The sequence below is a fragment of the Anthonomus grandis genome, chromosome 3, assembly GCF_022605725.1.
Source record: "Anthonomus grandis grandis chromosome 3, icAntGran1.3, whole genome shotgun sequence".
In the NCBI taxonomy this organism is placed as follows: domain Eukaryota; kingdom Metazoa; phylum Arthropoda; class Insecta; order Coleoptera; family Curculionidae; genus Anthonomus; species Anthonomus grandis.
This window is the reverse complement of record NC_065548.1, coordinates 19,805,572-19,832,288: the sequence shown is the minus strand read 5'-3', so window position 1 is coordinate 19,832,288 and position 26,717 is coordinate 19,805,572. Positions and strand designations below refer to the sequence as shown.

Below are 26,717 nucleotides of genomic sequence, written 5' to 3'. Positions count from 1 at the left end.
ACCTTTTAGATGGTGATCCGTTAGTGTAGGAAAACTTACAAATACTTTTTTCTATAGCGGAATCATGTTGGGCAAGGTATCCTAATTGATTTGAAATTGGCCTCCCCAGTTTTGCTTGCTATATTTCTCTTCAATTCTTCAAGTTAAGTTTTAGTAAATAAACGTGCCTTAACATCATAGAGTAATTAAAAGTATATTTAATATTCATTTCTCTATGCTTGACATCTGGTTTCTAACCCTACTAGCCGATTGACAGTGACTGTGATTGACAGTAATGACTATTGACACACTTCACTATTGACACACGTCAGTTCCTTGTCCAGCCTGTAGCCATCCCGTTATCAGAAAGAACAGTCGACATTTTGTGGTTTTAAGGAAAATTTAAGTTCATCTTGCCGGGAATTCGGTTGAATGGAAAAATATTCCTCCCAAGTATTGGGGTTTAATTTGATGAACGTCTAGTGGGAAGTTGTAGCCGAGAGGATTTCGGATTGACCTGATATTTTTGGATTTGGTCGGCTGCTCCCACACCATTTATGGGATTTTGAAATTTTCTAACCACAAAACGAGACTCTAGGCCTCTCTCACCACCTTAGAGGCCTCTCCTTTTTCTCATTCTCTCCTTTTTCTCATTCTCTCCTCTATTCCCTGGTCTCTTTCTATTCTCTGGTTTCTTCTGGTCATCCCAACACTGTGGGCAACCGGCTTAAGGGAGCCTCAACACAGCCTGGACTGAGCATTGTACTGTGGCTCTGCGATTTTGGATTGGAACTTGCCTGAAATCGACTTGCCCATGTGGTCGTTACCCTGGTTGTAGCTGACTGGTTCCAGAGCTGTCGAGTTAAGCTACCTTAGCCAAAATACACAAGAGAGTAGAGGACACGCAAGTTTTTGCACATTTTATTTTATTTTTCTCTTATTGAACGGTTTGATTTAGGGTTGGGGGTTGATTTATTAATTTGAATTTTATGGGTTTATTTTCTTTTATGTAAAACAAAATCGTTAAGAGGTTCTTGCTAAGTCTATTAATTTTAACCTAAGGGTTTTCATTTGAGTCGAGCATCGACATAATTGATTTTGACATTGAGCCTAGATCACCTTGTAAGGGATCGGCTATTTGCTACAAATAACCTATTTAGTCATAATGTTGGTTGTTGGTTAGCAGGTTTTATTGCACCAACATACCATTAATAGGCTTTCAAATTCGAACCTTACCATTTAAAAGTTTTATTTAGATTAATGTGACTTGACTAGAGTTTGTAAAAGGTATTTAGGGCCAGTGAGGTATTGTGAATTAGGCTCCAAACATATACTTCTTGTAAACAACACGTGGTCACCCGTCACGTTTTGGATTTTCCCCTTGAACAGTAGTTCAGTGCGGATTTGTTTTTTTTTTCTTACTAATTCCTCGCTTTAAGCATACCTCAAGTAACTCTTAATTCTTTTATCAATTTTTTTTTTTTACTTAAAATTACTACAGTATTACATTTTGAATAATTATCTAAATTTAAATATCTCAGTGGAATTTAATTTTTTCTATATAAATAGAAGTAACTATGTAAACTCTTGGATGATTGTATCAATCTGGTGGACCTATGGATTGTTATTTGAGTTTTTCCCAAATTATTTTCAGCTTTTAGGATCTAGGTACAAGCATAAATATAGGTCATAATTTTCTTGATTAAGGGGGGCTTATATTACCATCATAATATATCAGGGTTTGGTGTAAAATATTTAAATCAAGTGGCGCTCTTATTAAAATTTCTCCCACTACCTTCTCCACTGTCTAAAAGCTGGCGGCCGCCAAATCTCTGAATCTTTTAAAACAAAATTTGCTTGTCTGGACTTAGTAATTTTTTTTGTGGTTGGATAGTAGGTATGAGTCACACGGGTTGGAAATGAATTGGTTTGAACCGAGTTACGTGCTACAGAGTATTATGATCTGAAATCGATCTCCAATTTTTTTTATTAATTTAAAATAACAGGAGTAGTTTAATCTTCGAACCATTTATCTGTAGATACTAATTTCTTGTAATATGCTATTTAAAATATAATGTTTCGCTCTTGGTTTTGGCGCTTTCGCTTTATCTCATGGCGTGATAAAGTAAGTTTACTCGTGACCTTAAGCTTTGACACGTGTTTACCTAACGGTTTTAAGAAGATGTTTTAACGTTGATCAAGCTGATTTTTATTGTAAACGTTGATAATTTATCGATAAATTACTTAGTCTGAGGAGAATGAGTAAAAATATATTTAATAAAAAAATATAATTCTTTAAATTATGCGACACGATAAGGCACACCGCAACAAAATCAAAAAGAAAATTTTTTCTCCCTGTCTCGGTTTTAAAATTTTTGTTAATTGGCAGCACTGAACATTAATGCAAATTTGGATCTTTTCCCGTATACACGGAACCTTAATGAGCATTACAGCGACATCATGCACATATTTAAAACGTTTTAATATAATGCGAATTAGGAACGCCAAAACGGTTAACGGGTGTCTACACATTCGTTTTATCTTAATTCGCATTTCAGTGGTGTGTAAACATGGAAATTGATTTCATCGTCACTTGGTATATGTAATAAAAAAGGAATTTACTATGTCAGGTACATTCGTTTCTACGGAAACAAAAAAAATGTCAATTATCTAAAGAAAACTGTCAAACACATTTTGTTATTTTGATCAAATATCACAAAATTTTTAGTTTTGTAATAACTAAATCCACAATTTAACCAAGCAAGATGCGGCTTAATATATATCCCCTTCCACCTCAACGAAAAATACCAGTAAGTAGTAAAACTGGAATGCTTCTAATAAAAAATACCTCTAGGTCTTGTTTAAGAATTTCCATTTTATACCTTTAAATATGAAATATTAAAGTTTATGAAAACCATTGTAACACCAATAGTTTTTTTAAATTACTAATCGAATTTCGACATAAACTCTTCCTCTTAGGAGTTCGAAGATAAAGAGGTCAGAACGGTGCAGCAGGATCCAAGGTTTCAAAATACAAATATGACAAACTGGTGCTATACGAGCTTCGTCGATTACAAACGGTGCCAGAGACTTCTTGGTGAAAGGTTAACCCATTTTTTAAAAACCAATTAAATAATTTTTTAAATACATATTTTATTTTAGTCACGAGTGTTGCCCTCAGTTTAAGAAAATTTACAAAGCAATATGTCCAAACGCATGGGTAGAAAGATGGGAGGAGCAAATTAAAGATGGAACTTTTGCTGCTACTTTGCCAGAAAAGAAGAAGTAAAAGCGTGAACAATTTCGATCAAAATATGTATTTTTACTAGATTAAATTTGTTTTGTCCTCATTGAATTTTCATTTAAAAAGAAATTTGCATGAATGTATCTATACAATGATGTACAGGGTTATTTTTTTAAGTGTACATCTTTAATATTTACTTATACCTTATTCGTAGTGTCATGTCTTATTCTTCCATAGTCTGGTCCCCTTATTATGCTAACCATATTTACAGTCTTGATAAGATCCAAAATAAATTTCTCAGGACTTGTGCCTCGAGATTGAATGTATGAGATGAGTTTTTATTGGAACTTAAGTCAAGGCTAAATATGACTTCTCTTAAGGACTATCGAACTAGGTGTGATATGATATTTCTTCACTAGTTGATTAATAATGCTATTGATTGCCCTGAATTGTTATCGCGGATAAACTTTAGATGCAATACCAGAGTCCTTAGAGAGACGTCCCTTTTTCTGGTTGAATATCACCATACAAACTATGGTAAATTTTAATCAGGCTTTTGACTTAGTGGATTTAAAGCCTTCAAAACTTAAAAGGTGTCTGAGTGAGTTTACTCGTTGAGTACTATGTGTTAAGTATCAAATAAATTTGATTGCTTTCACTTTTCTTATTTTGATTATTTTAATGGTATGTTTTTAGTTGCTTTATATTTTTTTTGGAAGTTTTTGGTTAAGTTATTGGAAGTTTTATATTATTTGTATATCTTGGGCTGCTACATATTTATATACATTTAGATAGATATATTATTGATTTATAGAAAATTTGGACATTTAATAGATTAAGTTCATTATACAATATCTTATTAATATATTTGTTGATGGCAGAATAATTATATACATTTAGGGTTAGGATATAATTTATTTTGTAATTTTGTTAGAATAAGGACATCCCGTAAATAAATAAATAAATAAATAAAGAGCAGTTACAAGAATTTAAAAAAAAATTAACCAAAAGTAAAAGGGTTTTGACAAAAAAAAAAGACCATTTTGAGAGACGCAACTTTTAGCCAAGCTCCAAGGGCCACCAAATTAAAGTACGCAAATATGTGCATTGTCTAGAGAGCGCCGTATTGATTTTAGCAAATTTATATTTAACGCGTACCATAGTAATTGGAATTCCGTTTTTAAAATTTATTTGTCAGATCTCTCAGATCCTTAAAGGTTATTTCTTAAAATTAAAACTTAGGAGTTATTTTAGAAGTTATTTCTGATTGAAAGACTGGTCCACAAAAAACTAACATATCGTCGCCTCAGAGCAACACTAGGACATCTAAAAAAAACGATTCTGAGATAACTGCATATTCAGTATCGCAAAAGAATGCCTTTACCTCATGCAACACCAAGATATCTCTTCCAAAACCAAGAAAATTCACCTCAATTTAATCTCTATATATAAAAAGACTTGTCCTGACTGATAATCAACGTACAGCCCAAACGGTAACACCTAGAAATATTAAATTTGGGGACAACATTCCTATGGTTATGTAGGCGTTCACTAAGAAGGGACGGTAGGGTAGACGACCACTAAGAATTTTTTGAAATTCCATCGGGAAGGGGTTGAAACTACCCCTTATGTATCATAGCTTCAAAACTATGTACTTTTTTATTTTATTTTTTGTCTAGTTTCCATTTTTTTGTTTTTAATTTAAAGGTTTTTTTTTATGCTTCAATTGATTGCTTTTCGGCAAAACACTTCAATTTAATTTCATTTTAATGAAAACAGCAGATTCTCGAAAATTACTCCACCCTGAAAGGGTGAAAACTTCTACGGAAATTCTTTCATTTTAAACTTATAGCGTTGAAAATTGATATTTTTACATATTACAAGAAGGCAAAACAAAAAAATGTTGATTACAAAGAAGTCCTTCAGTAGAACTTTTCTTTTATATTCAAATTCCACGCGAGTAACGCCGCGGGCATTTAGCTAGTATAATACATAATATCCTTGGGTTACCTGTTAAGGAGTTCTAATCTTCTTTAGAAGAAGCTATAAAAACACCAAAACACGGGGAGATGACAATTGTTCTTAGTGACTTTAACGCTAAAATCGGAAAGGGTGCGGTCTGCCGAGAACATGCTCTAGGAACGCTAAAGGTGATCGTCTAGTCAGTGCAATTTTGTACAGACATGCTAGACGTCAATTCACGTAAAAGTCCCCAGCCAATCGCGATAACCACAGAGTGAGAAATCAATCTCATCAAGAGCTATTTAATGAAGTATGTATAATCAGCAACAACATACCATAGCGCCGAAGTTAATAACGACCACAATCCTCTAGTAATAAATTTACTTCACTAGAGTCCAACGTCTAAATAAACCTAAGCGAGTCGATGTCAAAAAACTTTTTGAACCCGAAATACGAGCCAGAGCAACTGAGAATCTCAAGGCGCATCTACAAACAACTAACTTTTGCACTGACGACGAAGTAAAGCCTAAGGTACTTGAGGGGAATAAGGCCTAGCTAAGAAAAAAATTGAATAAAGTGAAAGACTGTAATGTTAATATTTAGTTTAATACACCAAAGTGCTTATAAGGTTATATTAATTTTAACAAACTTAAAAAAATAATCTCTAAAAAAACTAGAAAACAAAAAATAAATATTAAGAAAAATAACGCAAATCGGCCTTATTATCCGATGGAGGTTTAATAAATCCTATACATAAAAATGGCACAACTCGTTAATTGGGCGAAGTTTAGCAGCCATCGGGACACTCAAAATCATCCATGTCATTGACTGTTAAGCCAACACATTCCTCATGGTACCATTTAACATGACATTTGCTGCACTGCCTCATATCGGCCTGCCTGTCTTCCTCACATCCATGGCAATACGATTCGGTACTTAACTTTTCCCTGCAGCTTTCAATATCTTTATTCAATTTGGCACGACTTTTGTTCTCCTCGATAAAAAGATCTCTAGTGACTGGAGTTCCTTTGTAGTTTTGAGCTTTTTTTCGATTTTTTTTAGGTTTTTCATTAGTTTTTACTGGTGTGGGCAAAAGCTCATTAAAAGAAGTGACTTTTGTTGTTCGTCTCTTTAATTCAGCAAGAGGGATATGGTCATCAGTCGAATCCGAGTCAGAAGAGTAAACATTGGAATAGGAAAATTTGCCAGACTTGTTGGTTGCCATTCCAGACGGACCAGGTTGAGGAGATTCAGGTGGACGCCTATTTTCTTTGTTGGTATCATCTATGTGTCATGCATTTAGACCAAACATTTGAAAGTATGATGTTAAAACGTGATTTGGTCAGCTTTTTGTTAGGATTCTGATCCAAGAATAATAATACCTCATTATGCGAATGATGCTCAAATGAACGATATACAGATTTGTCGAGGGGTTGAAGCTCATGTGTTGTATTCGATGGCAAACAGTAGAGATCTATATCAAGTGAGTCTCCAACATCAACAATTGACAAATCAAGATGACAAGCTGCACCATCAAAAACTAAGAGGCACCTTCCTGGACTTTTGTATCTGGCTAAGTGCTTGAGGAATTCTTTAAAAAAATCGTTAGTCATGTAGCCTTTACTTGATTTTTCCACTAGAGTTCCTGGTGGCAAATTATCATGTAATTCTGGCTTTAGCCTCTTTCCTTTAAAAATAATCATAGGAGGTATTGGTATTCCAAGGGCATTGACACATCCTGCAATTGTCACACTCTCTGCATGTTCTGACGATTGAAAGTGAACACGTTTTACCCCTTTCATAGCTAAAATGGTTGGCTGGTGGTGAATAGTCTAGCGGCATCCTTTTTCATCCATATGATAAAGTCTTTCAGGATGATTAATTATATCAAGATCATCAAACATTTTCCCTATTTTTGAAAAATGATATATGATTGAAGACTTATTAAGTTTTTGAGCCCTAGCTGGATTCATAAACTGTGCTTTTCTTTTAGAAATTACAGGATTTCTCTACATAAAAGCCTTTAGCCAGTCTTTGCCGGCAAGTTTTGAAGTTGTATTAAATTGATGAGCAATTTTATTATCTTCGCGGAATCTGAATACCGATCGACGAAGGATCCGTGGAGTCACAGGTAGACCTATTTCACTAAATCTTATTATTCTTTTAACGAGATCAGCTTCTTGTTCTTCTTTTAAAATAGATTTACGGCCTAGTCTTTTTATTAGGATTCCATTCTGAACATGATTTCTAATGGTTCTTCTGGGAATATTAAACCTTGCCGCAGCCCCATATGTACTCAGAGTACCGCGTTGAACAGATCGAACTGCTGATATTAAATCCTCCTCGCACCAAGGTGCCCTTTTAGGAGGCATGATGTTAAAAACCCCTAAAATAAAACGAGAATAGTTTAGAAGTTTAATAATATGTTAATAAAAACATTAATTTGTCATGAGGATAATAAGGCCTATAGCTTATTTTTATAGGCCTTATGACCCATCCATGACGAAATATTATGTAAATTTATTTCAATTATGTCGGCTAAATTTAATCTAATAAACTATTGAAATCACAAAATATAAAGTCTAACCAAAATATCTGCAGTTATAAATTAAAAATACAATTATAAATACTAAAAATGCTTACGTTTTTGTTCGTTGTATCCTTATAATATCACACGCGGCGACCCGTCAACACAAGTTGTTGGAACCTGATGCCCGAAAGCGAGGAACGCGGGTAGTCCGTTCGAATGTCGTTTGTAAATGGACCAATAGGAGACGCGGACCCAACGCAATCGATCTGCAATTAATTTAAAGCGGTTTTTTTGAATATAGGCCTTATTACCTGCAGGTACCTTAGGTATACTATCTTGAAGAACGCACTTTTGGAAACCCAGGAGGAAGACATTGATTATCAACCTCTAAAAAGCAACAGTGCATGACTGACAAAATTGTATATAAACGAGATACGACTGACAATATGAACGAGATAAGGAAATACAAAGCCACAGACAAAAATCGGTACAGGGAACTGAACAGGACGGTGAGGTCAATATGCTGAAAAGCTAAGGAAGGATGATTTTGTAATATGACATGTATGGTTGCAAATAATAAATGAAGTACAAAAGTGATATTTTAACGTGAATGTCAAAGAGGTGAATGTTAAAATTGTTGTAAATGGGGGTTTTCTGTATTGCTTAAAAATGTATAGATCAGGAGGTTTAAGTCGTAAAAGTCAATATTTAGTCTATTTAGCAACCCAAAATCATAATACTAATGTGCAGTCTAAGTAAGTTGAAAACTTACTACTACTCTAGTTACAACTACTCTAAGTAAGTTGAAAAAGAAAAACGGTAAGTTAACATATTGTTTTAGTTAGTAATATTAAGTTGAGGTAATAAATAAGGCATTATTGCATAAATTGAATTTTAAATTTTAATCTTGAAGTATTCATTGCTACCTTGTGATGTCTTCGCTTTCCTGTATTTAAGCCTGTATTTTTGCTGCCGAGCCTCCCTTGTGCCTGTTATACAAGTATTGGAATGTATTTTATTCAAGTATTTAATTTTTAACTTTTATTTTAAGATGCTTAATATAGCTATTTTCATATTAGTTCAAAATAAAAAATACTGTGTTTAGTATGTACTTATATTAGTTTTAGTATGCTAACGGACTGAACACCACATACGCGCTTTTTAGTTCGTTTATGTTATCGGTTTCGTATAATCGCTGTTTAATACACATTACCCTTAATATTTATAAATATTCCTATGTAAGAAAAAAATGTTGTTTCATAATTTTATAAAGTTAAATTTAAATACTTCTTAACGAAGTTTTTACTCAAATTTAATTATCTATAAAGCCAAATTAATGTTTTTCAGCAAATTAATTTAAAGATGATTGCTTTTTCTCACCTTTGTTTAAAGTTAATAAAATGGTAATTGTATTAATTTCATTTTATGTTATCCGTTAGAACCGAATTCTAGTTGACAAGAAGACCCTCATGCGCTCTAACTGAAAACCAGAATTTCAATACAATGAATTCATAATAAAATTTTTTGTGTGTTTCGCGGGTAATTATATCAGTTTTATATTAAAGAAGAGCTTTTATTAAAGTTTAATCTTTTTGTGTATTGTTTGTTCTAGAATTTGAAATTCAATGCTGAGACATCTACTTCAAGTTTGCAGAAAAAATACGTAGCATGATTTGGTTGAAGAATCAACATTTTGATGAAGCAGATGAATTGTCAATTGTTTTGCCATTGCATAATGTTATATATTAATAACCTCACAAATAACGCCAGAGATAATTTTGATGAAGGGTTACATAAATGTTGGGTTCCTTTCATGATTTACAAGCTGTTACCCGACTGCCTAATCGTAGGAATTCTTCATTTTATTATAAGAGTAAACGTGACGTTTAGAATTTTACGATTTTAAACAATAAAAAAACTCAGGGTTTTGCTACGTGGCGTGAAGGAGAGACTAAAAGAGGTGCCAAATAAATATCAATTTTTGTTTTTCAGTCTCTAAAAAAGTATGCTCTAGGAAGGAAAAATGTATTTTTCAGTGATAATTGTACAGCTAAATATAAAAATAAGTTCTTTATGAATATACACTGTCGAAAATTACGACACAGAAAAAAATATATCATTGGCACCCGGAAAATGAAGGCGATTCAATGCACTCCTGCAGAAAAAGAAAGATGAAGAGTTCTAAAAAATAGCCCAACTTACGTTCCATCTAAACTCGTGACAATTGCCAAATCAGAAAAAATGGAAAGTGAAAGAATGAAAAGTGAACCGAATAAAAATTTTTACAAGACTGCGTAAAAACAACTAGGATTTAACAGTATAAACATTCCAAGCAAAACAAGGATTCAGACCGATCCCAAATTTAGTCCAGGCTTATGACAGAGCACCATGACGTTTATAGATCACTCTCAGCATCCGCTAGTACCACTATTAACGATGATTCTAATTAACTTTTTATTTTAATTCTTGCTAATTTTTTGTGATAAATAGTTTGTTTTTCCTTCCACGTTTGTTCCACCTTACACAAAAAATTGTTAACTTTGTATGATATATTTTTCAAATAAAACTAAACCTGTAACAGCTGAATTTGCATTTTTGCATCATGTTTTAGATCATAAAAGTGAATGCAAATTTAGTGTTCCACGAGGACATCTAACCAAGATTTGTAGACATTTTAATTATTTTTTTGTGCAACAGTAGGGCAAGTTTTTTTATTTTATTATTTGTTCATTTTTTTTTTTCACCGGAGCGTAAAATATATGAAGCTAAAAAAGTCATGTCACCTATTAAAATTGCATTTCAATTTATTTAAAATTTAAAAAAATTATTAAGGACTGAATTTGCAACAAATCTTTATTTACGTTTCTCTCGCAATCAGTTTTTTTAAGTATCTTACTGTTGCTCTGAGATGACGATCTTTATATAGTTTATATTGTCAAAAATACATTTTATTAACTTTCAAATGAACTAAGAGCTGCCTTCAGTTATTAAAAAATGAAAAAGCAGGTACATTTGGTCAGTTAATTCTTCTAGTTTTTACATATTTCAGCAATTTAACTTTCTAGTGCAGTGATTTTCTTATTTCTACAAATTTGATTATTTTTGTTCTTTTCCTTCTGGTATAATTTATTAGAGGTGCAGCCGCAGAGTTCAGCCATTTTGCTATATAGTATCTTTGGATTTTAATAAAATTTTTGAACATAACTTTTTTGATAACACTCTTTTAGTCGGTTCTAAAATTTTGAAAGTATGTACATAAGGCGTCCTTTACTATTAACCTCAGTTTAAGAGTCAAAGACTTACCTCCCATTTGAAGAGTGTTGTACAGCACTAAAACTATTATGTATCTGAGCTTAAGGAAGCGGGAATAAACCTAAATCAGGAAAATGTCGCACAAGAGAACTAAAAGTGTATTTTTTCAAAAAGAACTTTGACATTAAAATATTTAACAATTTTATTACTTATTATCTAAACATATTTACAAAAATGCCTCAAATCCCATGGAGAAACCCACCTTTGGCATCCTCCCATATTATTTTGTATTAAATATTTCATAGTGTACGGGTTTTGGTTATTTTCTTCTTCCCATTTTTCTGTTTCTTTCATTTCTTCGAGGATCTGCTGGGAAACCGCCATTGCTTTGAACGGCAATTTGTTTGCTACATCCGTTAAAAAGGCTTCGACTTCTTGAAACTCACACTTTCCTCCCAATTCAACTATTACCCGTCCTAAAATTATTAAAAAGGGAAATTTAATTAAGTTTTAATCAATATCATGTAAGTAAATAAAAAAATAAATTTTAAGTAGATTTCTATTATTTCTGTATAAAGTGATTTCAGTCTTTGAATCAGCCAATGTCACATCTTTAAAATAGTTAGTTTTAGACTTCAATTAAATCCACTAAATATGATAAGCACGTCTTTTATTCAAAACATTCTTCTTGTCTTTTTTTGACCACAATGAAGTGGAATCTAACTAAATCCAACAGGAACTTTTTTTTCTTTGGTAAGCTAATGAAGTCCTCATACAAAAAAAAACAGGAAAACTGATTATTGTAAAGGGCTTATTCAACATAGGGCCTTATTATCAATTTGTTAAAACTAATAATTTTGGCACAATCAACATTTCTGTAAACATTTTTTAAATCGATTTGAATTCCAAGCCAAAACACTAGAAATAATGTTCTTTTCCATATCCCATACCATCAAACAAACTATATGTAGGTATAATAAATAAACCTTCAGTTTTTTCAGATCGACAAATAGTGTTAGTTATGACTTCATTTGCATTTCTCTTTCTCAATTGTCAGTGTGTCATAGATTAGGTTAATTTAGGTTAAGTTCAATTATAATGATCAATTGTGAATATTTTGATACATTTTTGTTAATAACATGTGAAATAATTATTGTTATTATGATTTCATTGAATGCCATTTTGAAAATTCGATAAAATTACATATTATCGGCCTTATCATATATTTTGTTAAGAAGTTTTGTAAAAAAAAGGGGTGATCCGGTTAAATAAATAAACAAATAAATCTACATCTTGATGTGTCTCTATGCTCGCATAATTTTTCTTTATATACAGGGTGTCTCACGACGAACAGACGCGATCAATATCTCAGAAACTAATTTTTCAAAAATTTTGAAAATTTGGCAACATAGCATAGTCGATGGGGGCCACACAACTAAAATATTTTGACAGTTGTGACGTTTCCGGTTATACCGGAAGTAGTTGTCAACTTCGTTATTTTAAATGGAACACCCTGTATATTTTTACATTTTTGGCTTCCACGTGAAATTCTAGATATATTTTATGTATAATGTCCTATACCTAAGTGTAACCGTTTTTGATATATTTTTAATTTCATGTGAAAAATTCTGTTTATAAGCCCTAACATAATTACCGATTCCCCCCTTTCAATAGCCTTTATTTATTGGTTAGTTTTGGTTTTATTTGAGAGGAAGGACCACTTTAAAAGACTATTTTAATATTTAACTAAAAAAAACGATACAGGGGAGTCAAAAACTAGCATTAAAAATTAAAATGAAAAAAAATCATTAAAAGTCATTTTTTTTAAAATAGAAACCCCCTATTTTTATCATGCTTCACGTTGCTGTTTTTGTATTAAAAAAAAACTTTGTGTGTCAAATTAGTTGTGATCGCGCGAGATCCCGCTAAGGTAAGAAGTATTTCATTTTGTGTAAAGTATCATGTACGAAATACCGTTGACAGAACATTCCCTTTTTTCCCCCTCTCCCCGTAAACTAATATTTTCTGGATTCGCACAGTGGTTCAAAACGCCTGGAAATCTGGCCATAAATCGAATTGTCGGCCGATTTACGCGACTCTTTGTATCTCAAGGTTTTTGGGTTCGTTAAATTCGATTTTGACATGAGAATCAATAAATTCAACATGGCGGATCCAAAATGGCGGACACTTCTTCGAAAAAACATTGGATTCAGACCAAATCGCGCTAAAGGGGGGTTCTTATGCTCGTTGAATTTGAATTTGATATCAGAATTAATACATTCAAAATGGCGGGTCAAAAATAGCCGACATTTTTTTCCAAGAAATGAGCAGATTAACACCAAATTACGGTTAAGACGGGTTGTTATGTTCGCTCAATTCCAATTTGACATACAATAGTCGTTATTGGAATGGTTCTGTTAATTATGAAATAAGAATATCTAATAATAAAAGTATATACAATTATGTTTGAAATAATGTTGATGTATAATAGTAAAATACTGGTTACAATACAATACAAACTGTTTTTTTGCAAAAAAACGCCATTTTGAATTTAAAAAAAATGAACATCATTTTCGAGTTTGGCGACCTAGAAAACGTAAATAAAAATTGATTTATTATAAAACGCTGTTTTTTATACGAGTCGGCCGCCATTTTATACCCGCCATTTTGAATATCAAAAAATAAATTTTCTAATTCAGCGACCCCGAAAACGTAAAGGAAAGGTTATTTTAATTCGAAACGCTATTTTTTTATACAATTTGGCCGCCATTTTGAATTTATCGACCCCAAAAACCTTAGGATATGTGCATTTGACTTGATTGTCACATGTTTAGGGATTTTGTCCACAAATATTGGATTTCAGACCACTCTGGCGGCTTTTAATATTTAATATTATGCCAAATTTAAACTGTCAATATTTCGGAAACGATCAATTTTTGGACTAGATAACCTTATATAAAGTTAACCTTATTTTTAATTATCTTTATGAAAAAATTGTAAAAATAAGGGGTTTCCATTTAAAAAAATTGACTTTTAATGATTTTTTCATTTTAGTTTTTAAAGGTGGTAGACAATGGTACAGTGAAAACATCTTGTCGGACTTGCATTGTCTTATTTATTTAATGTAACACGACGTTTCGGTTGGTAAGTATCTCCAACCGTTATCAACAGTTTACACTTGATAACGGTTGGAGATTACGAAGCCAAAAACGTAAAAATTTAACGAAGTTGACACCTACTTTCGGTATAACCGGAAACGTCACAACTATCAAAATATTTTAGTTGTGTGGCCCCTATCGACTGTGCCATGTTGCCAAATTTTCAACATTTTTTAATGATTAGTTTCCGAAATATTGATCACTATTCGTCGTGAGACACCCTGTATAGCAAGCTTTCATAGATAAATAATGATGATATATAGATAAACTCTCCTTTGTAATCTTAAGATGCTTGATTATTGCTTGAGGAGCATGTTCCCGTACCAGGACAGCATAAGACATGAGAGAATGAGAGACTGCAATATAGGCTATGCGAAACGCAAGTTCTTCCACAGGAGTCGACGAGATCCAAAAATCAAAGCTCGACATCAAAAAATTTTAGTTAAAGCCCGCCAGTTCAAGCGTTCAAAAGCCCGTCCAAGCGTTAGTCTGGTAAGAACCAACGGTTACTGTCAAAAATGTCAAATGACGACACGGTTAAGGCTATCGCTTAGATAGGGATGTTTTAATATTGCGCTCGATCAGTTATTTGTTTACATGTATATTCTGTGGCGCTGTATTTTGTACATGGACGTTGTTCTTAAAACTTGTCAGCTGATGTCAACCGCTATAACTTTCCTCCTAAGCAAGGTCAGTGGCGGTTAAACCGATGACGTAATTTGACGTCTCTCGGTAAATACCAAAAATCGTTTGTATGAAGCGGTATTTACTTTTGGTTTTAACTAACCCTCGCTTGGACAGGCTATTTGTATTCAAATGTAGCCTGTTAGCTGAAAACTACTTCTTAGTCACCTCCCAAGCCAACTGGGATCTCACCAAAGATAAATCCAATGAGCTCTCACCGAAGACAAATCCAGGACCATGATTGTTGTGTCATCAGCAAACAGAGTGTATTTACTCCCTGGGCTTACTACAGCTTTTCGAAGATTTTAATAGGAAATCCGGCGGTAGAGGGTCCAGAACTCAAAAAAAGTGTAGGTTCAAAAACGATATTATATAAAGAATTTATATTATAATAGCTATCATCCTTCAATGATTAATTAAAAATTACCCATATGTAGAAAAGAAACAATATTAGACGATATCTGATAGGAATTAGAAATTATCGTGGACCAAGCACAGACTCTTGGGGAACTCCAATATTTGCTGCTGCAATGTTGCTTCGTGATAGTACACTATCCACTCTGACGCACTCAAATAAGATGCCAGAAGTTCAATACAAGGCTCTTTGATACTAAATTATCATAGTTTTTTAAAAGAATGTGCTTGCTTAAGTCACATGACACGACTGAGCTATATTCAAGGCTGGTATCCAGGATACCAAAGAATACATCCAATATTCCTTTAACCATTTTCCTCACCCTTTTAAAGCCAAATGGGCATTTAGAAAAAAAAATTTCTATTTCAAAAAAGGTGAAGAACTAATTCGTGATAACACTTTTCAATGATTTTAGATACTATTGGGACTACATGATATTGGTCTATAGTTCTTCACATTGTTTTAGGAGAGTTTTGAAAATACTTAACTATTCTGTCATTTGAATCCCCCTTTTCTTTATAAATAAAGCTTTTACAGATGTTTAAAATTTTTTATATTCTTGATCAAATTCCGAAATGTAGTATTGCCTTTTGGCCTCTCCAAGGGAATGTCATTTCATCTGACGCAGATTATCAAGATGACAAAAAAGTATTTTCAATGATTCAGAAATTCATGGTACTTTCAATGCTATTATACTTTAAACTTTCGCAAATTCTAGTTGTGTTAGGGGGCCTGAAAACCTTCTTACTTATTTTGTTCTTACAGAAAGATCCGTTTAGGTTTATTATGACAATTTCTGCTTTATGATCGGATAAATAAGCTTCAAGAACTTCAGAGTCCACATCAGCTTCAAGATCGACAAAGATTCTATCCACGCAGTGATAATTCCTTGTTGGTTCATCGATTGTGGGTTTAAGGATGTAACTTACCATAATATCCATTAGCCCCAGACTGTCACTATCCCCTTGACTAAAGTAGACATTAAAGTCGCCCCGCCCCCTATGATACAATTGGAACCTTGTATTAGATTATTTAAAATCCTCTTAATTTTCGTCGAAAATTTTACAAAATTTCTTCCCATGAGCGATCTGTAGAGTGCTACAGTATTGAGATGGTATCGAAAAGCGGAATGTTCTGCTCTATTTACATGCTCTTTAATTCTTGTTGAGTGTTTATAAACACCACTTTGTTAAATATGAGGTAGAATTTGTTTATTGTTTATGAGAACCAAGTCAAAGAGAGTTATAGTACTCTTAAAAGACACTTTAATACTAATTTGACGACTAATTCTTAATATTCTCTAAATCTAGAAATAAAAGGGGATCAAGAAAGGGACGAATACATATTTAAAATTACGAGACGTAAAATCTGTAGACTGACCAATATAAGCTAAGTTTGCTTGCCTTTTTGTTTCTATTAAGATAATATATTTTAACATTTAGTTTTATATTGTCTACCAATATTTTTGTGAGTTATTAAGGTCTGATTTTCAGTTTTTAATTGATTTCAAATATGTGTGCCAATTTTCCTTTGTTTGTACATCACTCCATGTCATGTATTTTGCGTTTCTTGTTATGTAATGTGTTTTTCTATTAACTCTTTGACAAGTAAGTAAATTCTGTCGAAAGTGGTCGCTCCATAATTTTTTTACTTGTTATCACAGAGTGCTCTGAAGATGGTCTAACAGATTGACATACAAAATGTTGTCTTAAAAGTTTTTTGTATACATTTATTTTAAATCACAAAATCATTAAATCAATAATATAAAAAACTCTCAGATAGAGAGTAGTAACAACATTTTAAACAAAACCTCAATATTATTATGGAGATAAAAAAAATTAAGTTTCCTATTTGCAAAATAATTTAATAATTTCTTACGTGCTTTAATAGGAGTTACGTAATGATCTATAGCTCCCTTTCCACCTCCTAATCTTTGCCCCTGGCCTCTTTTAGTTACTGGCTGCCATGGGGCGTCCACCCTCCAAACTGCAAACATACGGTTTGTGTCCATTTTTCTACCAATTGTTAACCTCATCATTTCAAAGTGGCCCCATTTTAGTCTTCCACCACCTAAAGCCTAAAATAATTACACAAACAAATGTTACATATCGCAATAATAAAAATATATTGAAAATCTTACAATTATGCCAAATTGTTTGTGTAGTAAAAAATTGTGAGTTTCCTCTTCACCTCTCATATACCGCAGGCGTTTTTGCATTTTAGGGGGCCTCGTATGACCCGGCAGAGGCGGAACCTTGTCTACGAACCTCAATTTTGGTCGGTCAGATGGAAATTCAATACCTAGACATTGAAAATTAATTTAATTATGAAACTAGTTTAAACTGAATTAAGATTATTTTTTCTCTCAAGCTTACAAGAACTTTTTTGAAATAAGTGTGTGCTTAGTACAGTATTAGTTAAAAGGATTTGCCAACCAAATTTGGTTATATACTAGGTACATGCAATACAATCTATATTTAAGAGTATAACAGATGAATCTGAATGAACTGCTAATGTAAAAATATAGTATAAAACACATGTTTCTGTTAGCGTAATTGGTTTCATTGATGCCAGTATTAAACCATCTGTCTAATACTAAACAGAAACAAGGAAAAATCACCAGTGACCAGTGTGCATTGACAGGAACAGGAAACATTTACTTAAATAAAGGAACAAATTGAACTATTCCGTAATGCCTAGCTTATGTTGCGAGAGCGATTTTAAATTTGTGTGGGTCAAGTTTGGTAATGTGTTTGCAAAGAAAAATAAAAACTCTTATGTACTCTGGCTTCTTTTACAATAGTCCTTCAGATCCTAATGTAATGGTGATCTGATGTGGTTTGTATATCTTGGCTATATCATTCAGTAACTCTACCTTATTCTTAATATTCTACCTTACTTTTAAACATACGTTTATTTATATATATAAATATATATGTCATTTTCTACAATGCAAATAGGGTGAACAAATGACGATTAATTATGATAAAAATGAGTTGTTCTTCAGTTCTGAAATAATTAAAATAAATAACACAGCTTTTTTGAGAGTGATGCTAAATAAAAATTCTAGAAAATCTCTAAGTTGTTTTTAATTATAGATTGCCATCTCTCTCTTGAGATATTTTTGGTCCTGATTTGAATAAATTATTTTACAATAAAGATTTTACAAAATGCTTTTGTAAAACTTTCATTTGAGGCATAAATCTTGATATCATGAATAAAAATTCTAAAGCAGTTACTTAATATACCAGCACTATAAGTACTTTTGGTTAGAAAAATCTTATATGACTTTACTGGAGTTTCTGGAGATTTAAAACCTGTACTGACCAAATGCAGTCATATTAAAGAGCAGCATATCAGATTATTATCCTATAATCTAAAAATAAAGTCCACTAATAAAGAAAAACATCATCATACTTTACGATTTAGAAGCATTCTAAATAAACAAAAACTAATCACAGCATTGAAAAGAGAAATGGAAAAATGTTTTAGCAACTGCTTTTTAACATCTGATACAAATAGCACTAAAATTTGTACTTATTACATCAAGTAGGTAAAGAGAGAAATTAAAACAACACCAAACTATTAATCCAAATAATATTTCACTTATTAATAAATATAGGGAGTATAGGTGTATATTATCAAGATTAATAAAATTGGCAATATTACAAGAAGTCGTTTGCTGAAAACTCCCACAACCCTAAAACGCTTAAATCACTTCTTTAAAAATGGATCAGTCGGAAGGGAGAATGAGATTTCTGTAGATATTGTGAAGTGCAACCCTAGATCTTTAATTGAACCTTGGGCATCTTATCTTCTCGATAGTATTTCCAGTACTTAGTTTAGCCAGATATTTGAAAAATATCAACTACTATACCAATATTCAAATCGGATGAAATTAAAGAAAAAACCAACTATAAACTAATAGCTTGAACAAGTACCCTAAATATAATTATTTAAAATTTAACTAAGTTCCTGTTTTGAAAATACAGACTTAATTTCTAGACAACATTGGATTTAGGCAGGGGCTTGGCCAAGATTATGCTTTGGCCGAAGTGACAAATTATATGGTTTATACTTTTAATGAGTGCTACCAGCCATTGGCAGTCTTCCTTCACTTGTTGAAGCATTTGAAATGGTGGCACATCACATTCTTTTTAATAAACTAGAGAAAATAGGTATCAGAGGAATTTCCTTAACTCTGTTTAAGTAAGTTGTGATCTCACTGATCGCAAGCAAGTTGTGAAAATGGAAAATATTGTCAGCAAGTTGCGCAAAAGGTTGAGTTTGCGCTACAGGGAAGTGTGCTAGAACTGATCCTGTTTCTTATGTATGTTAATAAATTAATAAGTGGTACCACAAAAAGAAAAATCATTTGTTTTGCAGATAGTATTGTACTATTAGTACATAATGAATATTATATTAGTACAGTATGGTTAGAGCTCTAACATAGGATGATGCCTTTGGGGAGTGTGAGAACTGCTGAGAGTTAAACTCTGGCTTGATACTAATCTGTTAGTACTAAACACATACCAAAGGTTATAAAGTCAGTTTTTTCTAACTTTATAACCTTTGGTATGTCTTCTAGGAAATAATCAAATAATCAAAAGAACAGATAGTGTAAAATATTTAGGGATATATTTTGATCAATGCATGAAATGGCAAAGTTATATCAATTTCCTAAACAAAAAAGTTTGAAATTTACTGTATAAGTTCTGCGAATTAAGAGATGTTTCGTATTCTTTATTGAGGATATTTTATAAGGCTTTTGTTGAGTTAATTTTGTATAATAGCTTGGAGTGCTATTTGTAAAAATGTTTTATCGCTGCTCTTGATTACACAAAATTATGTTATTAGGAGTATGCTGTTTAACATTATAATGTATCCATCCGCAATATTATTAGGAGAGGCTGATTTGTCAAATCCATGATAATTGTACATTACAAATATATTAGAAATACTAGAAGAACTAGAAATACTATATTAGATTTAAATTTAGAAAAAATTTAAATTTTGGTAATATTCAAATTACGAGACAAGTTTTAATGCTAACATATATATAAATATAGGTAATGGTGTTTGCCATCACTCTATTGGACCAAGATTTAATGAGAATGGAATGCTTAGAACTGTCATTACTTTTTTTCTGCAACCCAAAGGCATAAGGCCTATTGTAATGTTGTAGGTCTTGCCCAATATAGACTTATTATATCTTTATTTTTATATTTTTAGCTCATACTATCTTATATTTCTTAAATTGTATTATTTTTATTTTTTTATTGATATTTTTATAAAGTCAATAGTTTCTTTCTTTCATGCCGCAGAACTTTGAATAGAGTATATTTATTCTGTAAGTTATTTTGGGAAATAAATGTATTTATATGTATGTATAAATATATGTATTTATTTATTAGACAGAGAAGAAGACTTTTTTGGCTTAATTATATTCGACCATCGAATGGAGTGAAAGTGATAAATGATCAAAACAGTCACTTTTAAACTTAACCTGCATCTTATATGTATCAGTTAATAGATCAATGGGTAACTAACAGTGTTTTGGGCATCCTCCACTAAATTTATTTAAAAAACTATAAACCTTACATGTTTTGGACAGATAACATGTCTATTATCAGGGATAACAAATTAAGGGGCTCTGTCAATCAAATACATTCAAATACATGAGAAAGGGACATAACTTGGATTTACAAGACCTTAAAAATACATAATTAACATTAGGTCTTGTAAATCCAAGTTATGTCTCTTTCTCATGTATTTAAATATATTTTAACATCTAAACCTTGTCTGAGGCACTAGAACTTCTAAGATGAATTGACACAGCCCTTTAATTTGTTATCCCTGATGATGGACATGTTACATGTCCGAAACATGTAGGATAGTTTTTTAAATAAATTTAGTAAAGGATGACTGAAACATTTTTAGTTACCCATTGAATTATAATCATCTTCTACAATAAATTGTTCAAATTTATTTTCCGATTTGAATAAATCTTACTGATATTGTCACATATATGATTTTTGTGCAGTTTTTAAATATTCGCACTTTAATTGTTGATCCATATTACTAGTGGGCATTTAGCCTTTGTTGGCAAAACTGGTTCCAGAACAGAAACTATTAATAGCACCAAAACAGTTCATATACAAGATTATTCCTTAAAACATGCTTTAGTGTTTATCCAAAACACTTATTTTAGTTAGGTTAATTTTTAACTTAGGATTCAGTTTTTTAAATAGACTTTATCTCTAGGGTGCTCTAAACAGATTGGAATTTATTTGGAAAAATGTATAATGAATAGTTCAAAATTACTTAACTAACCACCACTAAAAAAGTGATATCTATAATACTGTAAAAGATTTAAACAAAGATGACCAAATTCCTTAAATATTTTGAAACATCAATTGAATAGTGTCCAAGAACAATCGAAAAAAATGTAATTTAATTTAAGAAAAATATAATTCAAAGTTTCCAATTATTTCAAAAACCCTAAAATCTGGTGCAGACTTCAGTCTCTGAATCTGGTTCAGTTCTTGGAGGAAATAAGATATAATATTGCATAAAGAAAACATATTTGAGTAAGAACTCTATTCAAGTAGCTATAATAAAAATCAAACATTTTTAACTCTAATCAATTCCCTTGCTTTTTATAGTGTTGTAAATGGATCTTGCGAAAGTACCTCAAATAAGTTGATGGATATTTTTTAGAAAAATGTATCACACAACATTCTTACTTTTTTAAGTTTGTGGCCCATAAGAGGTATCCAACACAACTTTTAATTTCATATACATGAAATACATTTATCATTATTTTATAATAGAGAAATCAGATTAGATGACATTAGAAGTCTTATGTTTTACAGTTACCATGTGGATATGTCGCAGGCTTACTGTAAAATCAGTCGTATTGTAATACGCCTAGGCTTTTTCAATATGCCTAGGCATATTGTAATATGGTTCAAATAATTCAAAATATCACAATTTGACTAATAATTTTAGGCGTATTATAATATGACTGAATCTTAGTAGGCTTATTGTTAAATCCAATCTGTATTTAATATTAGTGAATAAAGACAATTATTATATAGAACTAGAAAAGTTTTACAATGGTAAGTAAACTATATAAACATAACTATAACCTCAAAATATTAACTGCGATAAATTTTACCGCGGTTGCATTGGCGGGAATGGCGAGATTCACGTGCACAATTTTGTTTGTTGACAACTTTATATTTCTTTTGTATTAGACACTTTTTGCTTAAAATACGAAATTAATACAAAAGTCCAGTGGCGCAACTAGACAGTAACTTTTGGAGGGGCTTGGGGGGAGGGGGTCTTAAGCAGTAAAATATGCAAAATTGAATGTAATTTCACGTGTTTCTGCATTTTTATGGAGGGAAGGGTTATTGCACAAGTATTAGTAGCATGAAGAGCCATAACTGTAAGAAATATGAAGTTTTTAATTAGCTAGTGACGGAGATAAACTAATAAATATTATTAATTTAACTAAAAAAAGTTACATTATTCTATACATTTCATATTGGGAACTTTGTAATTATTATTTTACAAAATTGACAAAAATACGTCTTTTAATTTTAGAATACGGAAAAACAGTGAAAGACCATGGACCCTAGAAAAAATAAGAGAAGTAAGCGATATTTTAGTTTTTGGTTCCCGGGAAGCAAAAAATAAAGGAACTAGAAGGAATAATAACCAGCTGTATTACTCATGTATTTATGAAACTATGGAAATTGGTGGAACAAGAAAAGTAATTAAAAAAAGAACCAAGGAAGATGATCACACCGTTTTCATAATTGCCTATAAAGAGTTTTATAACAAATTAATTGAAATTCATATAGGTACGGGTCACGGAGGCTGCGATAAGATGTTAATGGCATTGAAATCCAAGTATGCAATTCCCAGACCAGCAGTAGAAATATTTGTTAAATGTTGTACAACCTGTGAGGAAAAAAAGCAACTTCCTAAAAAAGTTGTGGTAGTGAAACCCATTATATCCAAAGATTTTAATCATTGCGGACAAGTGGACCTTATCGATTTACAGTCAATGCCTGATGGAGAATACAAATGGTTAATGAATTACCAGGACCATCTTACCAAATTTATTCATCTCAGACCTTTAAAATCTAAGAATGCCAAAGATGTATGCGAAGAACTTCTAAAAATTTTTTTAGAATTCGGAGCTCCTATTATCTTGCAAAGTGATAATGGAAGAGAATTTGTAAACCAGATAATCCATGAAATGGTTGCTAAATGGCCTTCTTGCAAGATCATTAATGGACGCTCGCGTCACCCGCAAAGTCAAGGAAGTGTTGAAAGGTCAAACCAGGATGTGGAAAATATGCTTAAATCTTGGCTAAAAGATAATAATTCAACAAACTGGTTTCTTAGCTGCTATTTTGTTCAGTGGCAAAAAAAATCTTCCTATCACAGGATCATTAAACGTTCCCCATACAAAGCTTTATTTGGAGTGGATTTTCAAGTTGGTTTGTTTTCTATTAATTTGCCTTCTGAAGTTATTCATACTATAAACAAAGAAGAAGATTTAGAAACAACTTTAAATAATAGTTCAACTGGAGGTTGTGCAGAAGATACTTTAGCTGATTGCTACGAAACATCTGATGGAGTACACAATGCCACAATAACTAGCTTACAAGTCGACATGACTAGCAATCACACTGACGACAAATATTCTACTGACATTTATAAAGAAATCGAGACTTCAGTAGTTACCAACTTGAATAATACAGATGACAGGATGGTACTTACCTATGAGTTAGAAGAACCAATAGATGATTTAGAAGCAAACCATGGAGTAGAAATACTGTATATTGATGATAATGCTACAGAGGAATTTGTGGAAAAGGTCATGAAAATATTTTTCAGCAAAAATGTGATATTGACAATAAAGAAACTATTACAAATGCTTCCACCCTAAGATGTATAAAGTGTGACCAAAATAATTTGCCTAAATCAATTTCCTTAAATCAACAACAGCAGACTTGTGATCTATGCAGAAATGAAGAAAAAGTCAAGCAACAAAGAGAAGGATCTGCTCTGGGACAAAAACATGCTGCAGAAAAAATGTTGGAAGTCAGCAATAAAAAATTAAAGCCTCTGGATATAGGCCAAATTGTTGCAATCGAGGTTCCTAAGGTAGATAGAGGACCACTTGATCCTAAGAATATATTAGGAGCTATAGTAAATCTAACTAAAGGTGTTTATCAAATTGGTATCTGGTATTGGATCTAATTTAAATCAAAATGTTGGCAAATACAATTTTTTTTCAAAGTGTTCTTCTAGCTTAGACCTATAACTCCAACTAAAATCCATGAACAGTAAATAATTACTCTAGAACTGTAATTTTTACTTTTATTCTAAATAAATTTTTTATTTAAAATATTTATAAGGCCAAGATTTTTACCTATACATTCTACATCTATTTCTATAATAAATATATTATACATAGAAATAACAAATTAACTGCAATGAAGCAAAAGCCGAGATGATATTGCTTTTATATAATAATTGGACTGGATGGCTGTCAGTCATATTATAATATGCCTGTATTGTAATATACTCACATACAGAAAATAAACAATAAACAAATTATGATATTTTGAATTATTTGAACTATATGACAATATGCCTAGGCATATTAAAAAAGCCTAGGCGTATTACAATACGACTGATTTTACAATAAGCCTGCGACAGATATATTGAATTGAAAATGGAGACAGAGGCAGCAAGAGCCTAACCCTTTAACATTACAGTTAACAGCTTTCATGTTTGTATATTTAAAAACACATAAAAATTTATTAAAATTGAAATAGCTAATTAACAGTCTTACCGCTATAGTCTGGGGGTGGTTTGTAATTTTTAAATCCACAAACTTGGAGTAAGGAAAGGGGCCCTAAAAGGAATAAAAAAACCAGTTTATTTCATAAGTATATAAAAAAAAACAAAATTCACCTCGGGTCGTGACATTTAGTAGTAGTAGTTTGGAAGTATTCATTTTACTGATTGTTTTAGGAGAAAACTATGAAACTAAACTAAACCAAAATTACTCAATTTTCCTTGCTATTTTTTTAGGAAAGTAAGGTTAAGATTGTTAAGAAGAGGATATAAAAATATGATGGCATAAGTAAATTGGTAGGTAAAAAAGAAAACTGTTATTTTGCTGCCATCTAGTGCCGTACTTCGAAATTTTAATAGGCAATGAAGAAAGCTGCATGCTTTTCTCTTAATAAAAAGAAAGTTGGGCCAATAGATGGCGACAGGCGTTTTATACAAAAATCTCTGAAAAAAATATACAGGGTAGAAAATAATTATGAAAAAAATAATTTTGTATCCAGAGAGATATTTACACAAAAATTCCATCACTATTACTTCAAACGCTTAGCGGGGACACCATTCATCCCTATTATTTTTCAAATAGTCAAAGTCAAAATATACTATATTCACTAAATTTACAAACTAACTTACTATAAATTCCTAATCCTAGAATTTACAATAGTAGTAGTTTTTGGTTACATTTAAAACAGAATACAGAATCCATTTTGATTGTACCGGGTGTCCAAATAAGAAAGGACGCCGGCTGTATCTCGGAAACTATTCATCGCACAAGGCTGAAAAAAAAATTTCTTAAGAAAAGTGGCCAAAAAAAATGGCTGGAAAATATTTACAAGTTCCTAAGACTACCACAAGAGGGCGTAACTGCACAGTAATTTCAAAAAATTCAAATTTTGTCTAAAATAGCCAGTATTAGGTACCATTTTGAAAACATCAGAATTTTCTTCATTAATTTTGCCTTAATTTGGCTAAATAATTTTCTTCATATCTCCAATGAGAAGGGTGAGGAAAGATCATAAATAATACAACTTTTTAATCACCCTGTACTCAGATTCTTTATTAAAAGTAATTCAAGTGGGTACTCGTTTAAAAGGAAATTCAAAGGGCTTTCGAAATATGCACCTGTCAATGTCACTTTGCTTTCAGTGAAGTCGTCAGAGGGCGTTGTTTAACAGAGACTGGTTTTTAGAGATTTTCTTTAAAAAGTTAAATGCAATGATATGATTTTTTCACTGCGGTTTCGAAGACTTAAAACATACTAACAAACCAGTGAAAACCGCGTTTCGATATCTCCATTTGTTTTCGAGTAATTTTAAAATAACCTATTTTTCAAATTTTAAATATTATTAGCAATATTAGGGCGGTCTTTGTGACAGAATATTATCAAAAATTACTGAAAATTATTTGAAAGCTCATAATCATATTTCCACTTGAAAATATAATTGGCAATCGAGAATCTCCGAATATGATTTATTAGAGCATTATTTATTAATTCTATTTGAATATTACTATTATATCAAGAGGCCTATGGAAATATAAACAGAAACAAAGGATTCGAAAATGTCATTTAAAGTTACTTAAATTGACAGTTGACAGTTTTAAGTTATTTCT

The 26,717-nt window shown here is 31.7% G+C and overlaps 2 protein-coding genes and 1 long non-coding RNA gene across 3 annotated transcripts; 1 reads left to right on the top strand and 2 right to left on the bottom strand.

The window, feature by feature from the left end:
- Positions 1 to 2,621: 2,621 nt before the first annotated feature.
- Positions 2,622 to 3,329, top strand: LOC126734517 (uncharacterized). Its single transcript, XM_050438185.1, has 3 exons — positions 2,622 to 2,789; positions 2,959 to 3,083; positions 3,142 to 3,329. Exons 1-3 carry the CDS (start codon positions 2,745 to 2,747, stop codon positions 3,266 to 3,268), a joined length of 297 nt encoding a protein of 98 aa, XP_050294142.1. The 5' UTR covers positions 2,622 to 2,744; the 3' UTR covers positions 3,269 to 3,329.
- A 2,448-nt stretch (positions 3,330 to 5,777) lies between these two features.
- LOC126734198 (uncharacterized) lies at positions 5,778 to 7,974 on the bottom strand. The gene is made up of 2 exons (XR_007660010.1): positions 7,829 to 7,974; positions 5,778 to 7,571 (listed from the first exon to the last, which is right to left on the bottom strand). It is a non-coding gene; the product is annotated as an uncharacterized LOC126734198 (long non-coding RNA).
- Positions 7,975 to 11,102: 3,128 nt separating this feature from the next.
- LOC126733953 (39S ribosomal protein L16, mitochondrial) lies at positions 11,103 to 25,389 on the bottom strand. Its single transcript, XM_050437444.1, has 5 exons — positions 25,227 to 25,389; positions 25,105 to 25,167; positions 17,365 to 17,525; positions 17,103 to 17,301; positions 11,103 to 11,443 (listed from the first exon to the last, which is right to left on the bottom strand). Exons 1-5 carry the CDS (start codon positions 25,267 to 25,269, stop codon positions 11,184 to 11,186), a joined length of 726 nt encoding a protein of 241 aa, XP_050293401.1. The 5' UTR covers positions 25,270 to 25,389; the 3' UTR covers positions 11,103 to 11,183.
- Between the last annotated feature and the right edge of the window lie 1,328 nt (positions 25,390 to 26,717).